At 52.9% G+C, this 9,352-nt stretch overlaps 1 protein-coding gene and 1 long non-coding RNA gene across 3 annotated transcripts; one reads left to right on the top strand and one right to left on the bottom strand.

Moving 5' to 3' along the window:
- Nucleotides 1-4,209: 4,209 nt before the first annotated feature.
- Nucleotides 4,210-5,579, bottom strand: NOG (noggin). Its single transcript, XM_007526692.2, has one exon. The coding sequence runs from the start codon at nucleotides 5,577-5,579 to the stop codon at nucleotides 4,881-4,883; it is 699 nt and encodes a 232-aa protein (XP_007526754.1). The 3' UTR covers nucleotides 4,210-4,880.
- A 911-nt stretch (nucleotides 5,580-6,490) lies between these two features.
- On the top strand, nucleotides 6,491-8,855 carry LOC132541736 (uncharacterized). Of its 2 annotated transcripts, XR_009552833.1 has the most exons (3): nucleotides 6,491-6,509; nucleotides 7,175-7,260; nucleotides 8,541-8,855. It is a non-coding gene; the product is annotated as an uncharacterized LOC132541736 (long non-coding RNA). The 2 variants fall into 2 exon arrangements; XR_009552834.1 differs by lacking the exon at nucleotides 7,175-7,260.
- Nucleotides 8,856-9,352: the final 497 nt, after the last annotated feature.

Below are 9,352 nucleotides of genomic sequence, written 5' to 3'. Positions count from 1 at the left end.
AGTAGTGCTCTAACGGGTGTCCTTGCCCTACTCAAGAGCTCTCAGTGGCTCCTAGTTGCCTGAGAAATAAAGTTCAATGTCCTTTGTTGGCATTTATAGTCCTCTCTAATTTGGTTTCAACCCACTCTCTAGACTTTCTTGTCTACTCTCACTTGGCATAGATTTATCCTATGCTAAAGTCTTAACTACTGCCCCATGCATACATATTTATACACACTTTATTTATACTGCTTTCTCCTTCAAAATGCTCTTTCTTCCCCACATCTTCCCTTTGGAAGGCTACCGTTCAACTTCTCTGGCTGCTTAGAGCAACAGGAGCATTCTTCTTTATGACCCATGTTTGCTTAACTCTTCTCTCATCATTTACTCTATTATCTTCTTACCTCTACTTATTACATGGTAAACTATGCTGTGTGTATGTATGTATGCATGTATTTTTATATGTATGTATGTGTGTTTAGTGAACAGAGGGTTCCTGGCACATACCAGCGTATACCCAATTGTTCTGTGTAGCTTGGCAGACAAAACCAGCTACAGAATACAGGTTGAGTCTTGCCAACACATGATATGGCATACTGTGTCTCCCAAGTCAGGTGTTTCAGTGCTTGGAGTGAAGAAAGGTGTTCAGAAGAAGCATAGGCTTTAGTGCCAGTCCAGATTTCAGAGCAGAACTGAGCCACCTACTGTGTGCAGTTGGCAAGAAGCCTAGTCTTCGAGTTCCACTTTCTTTATTCAGATGAGAATGTGTGTAAGGGACTGAGCTCTGTGCTTGGCACATCACAAGTCATTAATAGCTGCTTGCTACAACAGAGTGGTCAATCAGCTTCCTGATCATTTATTACTACTTTGGGGGAGGACACGCTCTACCAAGACTGTGATTATTACTTATAAATAGGAAAAAGATAAAAGGCAGGGTGGAGACCACCTAACCAGTGTCAACTATATCAACCCATGTGCACTTTTCAGCAATACTCTGCTGAGGTCTCAGTCTTCTCATCTGTAAATTGAGTAGTAGACATTGGAATCTAAGCTCCAGCTCTGACATTCCAAGAGTATTAAAGAAAAAGGATGAATCACCCCTTCAAAATACCAATATGGGCTGGGTCCTCCCCCTGCTGTCCCCATCCAGCACAGCTAAAAGCTCTTAATACACAGCCAGCTTCCTTCTGCAGCTGCCACCAAACTTCAACCCCCCCCCCCTTTCCCAGGAGTCTCAGAAGCAGACCCCAGGCCTTCTCCATCCCAACATGGAACCAGATCTTATTCCCATACTCTGGGGGCCAGAAGACCCTCCCAGGAGGGGGGTGGGTCTGGCTTTCTGTGGACAGTTGGCTTCAGTCTGTTTTCCCATGAAGTGTGAGCATGCTGTAAGGGTGGAAGGAAAGAAGGAGAGGGAAGAGTTGTAAAGAGAGAGAGTTGATGAGCGACTTCTTCCAACCAAGGCAGGAAGGCTGAGGTGCTGGAAACCTGGCCAATGGTTTCCAGGATTTTGAAAAAGTTGTAGTGCTTGAATCTTTAATAGTTGTGAATCTCCTGGGGAGGCACAGCCCTGTAGCAGCTGTATAAATTCATAGACTTGGGCTGTCAATGCTGCAAGAAGACATTAGGATCAATTTTCCTCCTTCCGGGAGACAGGCACTTCAGAGAACAGCTTTCTTGCCTCTCTGCCTAGAGCTCTCTACTCCTTTCCCTGCTGATGCTATAATTAGTATTATTAACGTTAATAATAATGGAGACGAAACCGGCTGCAATGAGCCACCGCGCTGCAGGAGCCAACAGCATCTTCTTGGCTCTTCCTGGGACTCCCCGGGGTCCCGCTGGGTGCTCTCACCTAGTCCCGGGCGGCTTCTGGCCTGCCCTTTGAGTCTGTCTGTCTGGTGGTCTGTCTGTCGCCGCTCACGCCTGCAGCCGGTGTCTTCCTAGCTCACACCAGCTCTGATTCTGAAAACCGAGAAGCTTGCCGGCTGCGAACGGGTTTTCCAAGCAGGCAGGGGTGGGGAGGAGGGGCGCGGGCCGGTAGGCTGGTGGGGGGGAGGGGGCTTCGAGGAGGGGAAGACCTCGCATTGTAATCCAATGACATTGCCAATGTGGGGGTGGGGGCTCTGGCCTCAGCGCGCTCTCCTAGTTTTGGCTGCCCGCCCAGCTGGGAATAACTCTCTTCGCATAATTCGCGTGTTTACCAGGCATGAAAATTCTTGCTTTCTCCCCCCCCGCCCCTAAGCCCCCTCCCCTTCCCCCCTCCTCACCACCTCCTCCCCTCGCCAGTGAAACTCTGTCTAAAAAAATATTGGCCCGGGGCGCAGAAAGTTTTGCATAAATTCATAAGTGATGAATGGCTGATTTTAACGTTATTTGGGTATTTGTCAGAACTTAACAAATATACATGGGGACGGCGGTTCATAAACTTAAACATCTCAATATCCCCTTTCTTCTGGAAATAAATTACGTTTGTTTGCCCGGCTTGGAGTCTTAAGGTAGCCGACATTAGGAATATTTTAAAAGCCATCATCCATCGAGCATGTCTCCCAGGCGCCAGGAAGATTAAATGAAAGAATCATAAGATGGAGGTCTTTAACTTTTAATCCTTTTACAATGAAGCCTCAGATAGTCGCGGGGGCAGGGTGCCCTCTCTGGGGGGAATAATGCCGTTATTCCTCGGCTCTCAGTTAATGAATACCCTAGCGTCTGTCCCACGGCTGACGGAGGCAGCGCCGGCCGGGGAGGGGGCTCGGCTCCCGGGCCGGGCTATTGAGACGAGGAGCCACCGAGGCTGCGGCGGGAGGGAAGAAAGCGCTGGGCTGCGGGGACAGGGCGGGAGGGGCCGGGGGGCACTGAGACAGGTTTGAAATAATTAGCATAGATTGTCGGGGACTGTGGACTGGGGCGTATGTGTGTGAGTGTGTGTGTGTGTGTGTGTGTGTGTGTGTGTGTGTGTGTGTGTGTCTAAGGGTGAAGGAGGAAGGGAGGGAGGGAGGGACGGGAAAGGAGGGGCTCCGCGAGGGAGGGCGGTGGCAAGGGGGTGGGGAGGGAGCAAAGGAGAGAGACTTTGGTGTCCAAGATAAATAAAAGGCTCCCTGAGCAGTGTCAGGAAGCTGGCCCACGTGGAGCTGCGCGGATGGGCGCCACCGCAGTTGCAGGCTGAGGGGCGCAAGCGAGTTAGCGCCTGCACCAATAAACTATGTTTTTAAACTGGGGTGGAGTGGGGGCGGCGGGGGATAATGTTTTGCTGTTCTCTTTAAGGAGTAACATAGCTTCTGCCCCATCTAACCCCCAAAGCGCAAAGATTTCAATTCTGATTTCTCTTCCCTCTCCACCCCCAAGAGGAGTGTCTGGGAATGGGGAAGGTGTATGTGTGTGTGGGAGGGGGGAGGGGGCTGCCGAGGGGAGTTGGTTCCCAAATATGGATCTCAGTGGTGGCGGTTTTCACCCAACTTTAAATTCCTCAAAAACCTTGACCCTCAGAGTCCTCCTTGGGTTCTGGGAGGAGGTGAGAGGTGAGTGTCAAACCTCCACCTATTCCCAGAAAATCTGAATGCCTGGGATTTCGCGTGGTTGGGGTGGGGGTGGGGATATGGGGGAGGAGTCAGACCGCAAGATTCTGGAGGCTGCAAGACTTGATTTCAAGAGACAGCTTTAGCTTGCAACAAGGTAGCATCCGGTAGTGGAAAGGGTTAATATGGATATGGGATGGGGGCGCAGACTGCGAGGCGGGATCTGGGTGGACGAGCTCAGATCTCCCTCCCCCCCATTCCTTGGGGGTCAAGTTTCAGCCGCACTCCGCCCCCAGGGTAGGTGTGAAAGACACGTGTCCCCATTGTGAAGGGCCTGTCAGGCAGGACAAAGCCAGCCACCCACCCTCCCTACCACCACCACCCCACCCCCCCACCCCCCGCCCAGGAGCCCAGCTTGGGGTCAGCTCCAGGGGGCCGGCTGGGTGCCGAGGTCACTAGGAGCCGGAGCTTTGGTGACATAGGGAGGGGGAAAAAAAAAAAAAGACACTCAGGGAGACTGGGCAGGTCACGTGACTCTAGAGTGAGGGGTTAGAGAATAACTACCCTGAGCAAAAAAAAAGCCCTATCAGTCACCTCCATCACATCAGGAGGAATGAGTCCCTTCTCCCAACAGGCACAGTAAGCCCAGCGACGTCCCTAACTCCCCCACTTACCCCCCCCAACTCCCCATCAATCACCAACACAGTGTGGAGCGCAGTCGATTTTAGTGGTTTTCTTTAATCCTGCTCTGCACTTCTTTCTCATTTACTACAAGGGATATTATAAAGAATAAATAGCAGATACTCTTAATTTACAATGATTAGTCATTCCATTTGTTCTCTATATTTACAATAACTGTAAAATAACATTGAACTCTATAGCTTCTTCGAGGTCCAAGGAAAACCAAAAACACTTTCCGAAGAATGGAAAATAGCTTTTATAAAGTCCTTCTACAAAAGTTCTCCCCCTCTTTGCAGTTTAAGAAAAAATAACTTTCCCCCCCCCTGCTTCGCCATGCGAAGGGCACTGGAATATAAATAGCAGGTTAACATTATTAGCAACAACCAGAATAAGTCTTTTCTCTGTTCTTTTTTCCTGTTGCTTATATATATATTTTAAAAATACAGTAGAAGCCGGTAACTTTAACGTATAATACTGACCTTTTAATAAGTAAATTAAAACTGGGACCGTATATATACACACACATATACATTCCTACACAGTTAAACAGTGCATTACATGAACCAGAAAGCTAAGTCTCTGTAGCCAAAAAAAAAAAAGTTCATTGAATCCCCTCGTGGAGAGAGAGGGTGGTGGAGCTGGCTGGAGACTGGGGGACGTTGATGCGGATCGCCCATGTGTCCGGGTGCGGAAAGGGTGCCCCGAGTTCTAGCAGGAGCACTTGCACTCGGAAATGATCGGGTACTGGATGGGAATCCAGCCGCAGCGCTGCCCCCCGCGCCGCTGACAGCGCCACCGCAGCACCGTGAGGTGCACAGACTTGGAGGGCTTGCACACCATGCCCTCCGGCACCGAGCACGAGCGTTTGCTGAAGCAGCTGCCCACCTTCACGTAGCGTGGCCAAAAGCGGTTGCCCAGGTCGTTCCACGCGTACAGCACCGGGCAGAAGGTCTGCGACCACAGCCACATCTGTAACTTCCTCCGCAGCTTCTTGCTCAGGCGCTGCTTCTTGCCAGGGGCCAAGCCCTCGGAGAACTCCAGCCCTTTGATCTCGCTCGGCATGGCCCCCGACGGCCTCTGCCTCAGCAGCTGGTCCAGCTCCGCCAGGTCCTCGGCTCCCCCGGCTGCGCCCCCGCCTCCGCCGGGCCGGTCCTCGGGGGGAGAGGTGGCCATGAAGCCCGGGTCGTAGTGGCCCCCGAGCAAGGAGCGCAGCAGCGTCTCGTTCAGATCCTTCTCCTTGGGGTCAAAGATAGGGTCCGGGTGTTCGATGAGGTCCACCAGGGGCAGGTTGTCGCTGGGGGCCGGGCGGATGTGGAGATAGTGCTGGCCGCCGGCCGGTGCCGCCCGCAGCCCCAGGACCACCACCAGGGCGTAGAGGGTGACCCCCAGGCTGGGGCAGCGCTCCATGCCTCCGGCGCTCGCCCGGGGCTGCCGCCTCGTCCCGCGTCCCCGGAGCAGAGCCCGCCGAGTCCGCGGCGCTGCCGCGCTCCCCCGTCTCTCCGGAGGCGGCTCACCCGAGGCTGGGCAGGCGCAGGGCCGGCAGCATGAGCCGCCGGCAGAGCCCTTCTCGCAGCGCCGGCTCCCACTCGGGCGGAGGAAAGACACCCAAGTTGGTCGCAATTCCTCTCCTGGCTCTACTTGGGCTGGCGGCCGCGGCGGGGCATCCGAAATCACTCCAGGGTGACCGCGGGCGGGCGGGCGGGCGCAGGGGGCGCCGGCTCCTCGCTGCCTCCCAGGCCGGCGGCGGTGCAAGGCGCGTGGACGAGCCGCTCTCCGCTCCTCCTGCTCCTGCTCCGTCTCCGGCTCCGCTCTGGCTCCGGCTGCTGCTTGCGCCGCTCCGCGCCTGCTGCTGTGTGCGGCGCCGCTGCCCTGCCGGTCCCGCGGGCGCTTCCCTCCGCCCGCTCGGGGCTCCGCGGCCGGCTCTGCCCGGCGGACTCCAGCGGCGGCGGCGGCGGCGGCGGCGTCCGCGCACGTTGGCACCGGTTTGTCTGTCTCGCAGGGTCCAAGCCTTTAAATTTCCTGCACTTTCAGCTCCATCACCATGGAAACCACTGACTCTCTCGGCGTTACCCCCTCCCCCTTCTTCCCCCCAAACAACAACCCCACCCCCCACTTCTCCACCCCCGAAGAGCTGGAGCGGCACAGGCTCCTGGGGAAGCCGCCTGCATTCGCCGCGGCCGCGGCGGCGGCGGCGGCTTCGGCAGCGCCCAGGGCAGTGCCCCGCCGGACCCAGATGCCCCGGGAAGCCGACAGTCGGGCTGCCCGCCGGAGCTCACAGGCGGCGGCGGCGGCGGCGGCGGTGGCGGCGGCGGTGGCGGCGGCGGTGGCTCTTGGCAGGTCTCCGCGCAATTTTCTCTCTCCCCCACCACCCACCCTCCTTCTCCTCCTCCTGCAAAATGCACCGCCCCCCTCCTTTCTCCTGGAGCAATGCAACGGGGCTGTAGGCGCCCCGCCAGGGCCAGTCCTGGGGAAAGCTCACAGCGGCGCTCGAGTCGGGCTGGAGGGTGCAGGGCCGGTCTTGGGGGGCGCTCGAGGTGGTGCTGGAAGGGTGCTCACTACTTGGGTGTTTTGCACTGGGAGGGGAGCACTGGGGAGGTGCTGAAGGCTCTTTTCTTGGTGCAGTTAGGCGCAAGGAATTTCGCCATGTGCACGGAGCTCTCTCCCTGGGCGCGTCTAGAATCTCGCCTTCTCCCTCCGGTTCTGCCTGAGTGCCTTCCCTTCCCCTCCCCTCACGCCCACCCCCACCCCACCCCCAGCGCACACTCTAACACACACACACACACACACACACACACACACACACACACACACACACACACACACACACACACACACAGCCGTAGCGTTGCGCAGCGTGATGTAATTCCTAGGAAGCACTTCTGCCCGTCTGTTACCCGGGTCCACTAGGGGGGCCCAAGGCTTGACCCTGCACCCTGAGTGGCCGAACTGCTGGGGCGCGTCCCGTTCTCCAGCAGCTCCCCTAAGCCGCTAGGCTCTTCTAGGCCACCCCTCGGCTCCCTGGAGGCGGCGCGCCCTCTGCTGGTCCATCTCTCGTCTTGCATCTGGCGCAGGCAGGGGCTGCTGAGAGGTGGGTTTGTCTGCTGTCTACTTTGCCCAGCTTGATTTCTGCTTCTGTGTTTGTGTCATTCTTTGTGTGAGTGAGTGCGCCTGCATGTGAACTGAGACGTCCGTTCAGGTTCCTGTTGATCTCTAAGCTCTCTAGACCCTCAGTGTAAACAACCTTTTCAAAAATTTCCTCCAACTCTCATTTGAATAGTACTATACCCTTTCCCTGCACTAATTCTGAACACAGTAGGCATGGGGTGGGGACAGAACCTTCAAAGATGGCCCAGCTAACTCCCGGCTGAGTCCATCCTGATATAACCTTGCACAACTCCTTTTGTGATGCCACATACCTTACTTTCCTCATTAGTGACTTAGCTACATCATTCTTTCAGTCCTACCTGTCTGTGATTCTAAATGAACCTGCCTGATGCTTTCACTTCTAGAAGCAGCTTCTCTTTGATGGGAGATGGATATGAAGTGACAATTTGCCTTAAATTTCCCTTGGATGAGAAACCAAATCCAAGCTTCAAGATACAACCTTACTTTCCTTTGCTGATGTATATGGAGTCTGGAGAAGGCTGGAGCATGAGAGACTTGGAGTGGAAGACTCAAACAGTCATTCATTTTCCACACAGTGGGCTTAGGAGGGCTCACTATAGCACCAGAAATTTCTCTACTTTCTTTCTCCAAAGGTCTTTTTTTTTTTTTTTTTCCCTGTCAGTCTCATTGTGCTCCATATCCTCTTTCCATTCTCCTGTGAAGTCTGTAATCTAAGGAAGAAGACATACATTGTTTGACTGCACAGTCTTGCTGCAAAGCCTTGGCAGTTGGGAGGGATGGCCTGTTGCAGCTGAAAATATTTTCTTCAATATTCACGTCTAGACAATATGTAGAAGTAGATGTTTTTCCAAGGTACTGCCTAAAAGGAAATCTTGCTTTGATGAATAATGGAGATTAGAACAACCCATTGGTTGTTCAAATTGAGTTGACTTTGACATAATGTGTGTCTAGAACCTGGAACATAGTAGGCTCTTAAACAATACCCCTTTCTTCTTACTTCTTCATGGGGAGTTGGCACTAGTTCGTTTTCTAATGAAGATTATACATTCCAGAGTAATTTTGTTGCTGCTTTGAATTAACTAAGAAAATAAAATTTTCAGTAAAGCGTTCAAAGGTAAAATTCTAGTCTAGCCTTTCTGAGATCATAGCTTCCAATTAGAAATTTGATTGCTCTGTTTTCTGTTTCATCAGTCTCCTCTCCTCTCCTTTAAATCATCTCTCTTTGTTTGAAAACCCATCCAGAACCTTCAGTCCTGGTAGATGTGACTGAGAAGCAGAGTTTCCTCAAGAATGAAGAATAAGCCATGTTCAACAGTAGATGGGGTGACCTGTTTGTAGAGTTTCCTCTGGCTGAAGACCCTGGGGAAAAAACACAAAGGAGCAAGATCTCACTCCATCATGATCCTTCCTAGACTTCTGCCATCCTGTTAAGGAAGACAGGACAAGCTTACTAGGACATGAAATAAATCATGAACTCCCTTGACAGTGTAGGTCAGTGTTTCCCAATCTTTTTGTAAACCCATGCCCACTTTGGATAAATGTTACAGTTTCATGATATCCTCTGAATGTTGTTTGAAATTTTATAATCCATGATGATGATGTGAACTCTGCTGTCCTCCAATTACAATTAACCCTTTTCCAACAGGGGGCTCTGAAATAGCCTTTCTGGGGGTGGCTAGTGGTCAGTTCTGTGTCATACTCGGGTGGCCCATGCACATAGTACTGCCTGACTCTTGCAGTTATCAGAGACTCAGCAGTACTAAGACCCTAATGGTAGAGCTGAGCTTTAGCTGGATATGCTTATCTGAGTAGGGAGAGGAAGAGATTTAAGATGCATGACTTGAGTCTGCATGAAGACGGAAAGCAAACTATGTCAGGAACAGCCAGGAGATAAGGGGTGTGGGAAATAGAAGAAGAAAGGTCATCAGTTGGAATAGTTACCATGAAGACAACTTCTGGACCCAGTGGGTCTCTGCTGAAATTCTGATCCTGTTACTCATTATCTGTTGGACTTTTTTTTTTGGCCTCCAGGGTTATCGCTGGAACTCAATGCC

This window comes from Erinaceus europaeus, chromosome 12 (genome assembly GCF_950295315.1).
Source record: "Erinaceus europaeus chromosome 12, mEriEur2.1, whole genome shotgun sequence".
Taxonomy (NCBI): domain Eukaryota; kingdom Metazoa; phylum Chordata; class Mammalia; order Eulipotyphla; family Erinaceidae; genus Erinaceus; species Erinaceus europaeus.
This window is presented reverse-complemented; position numbering and strand designations above follow the sequence as displayed.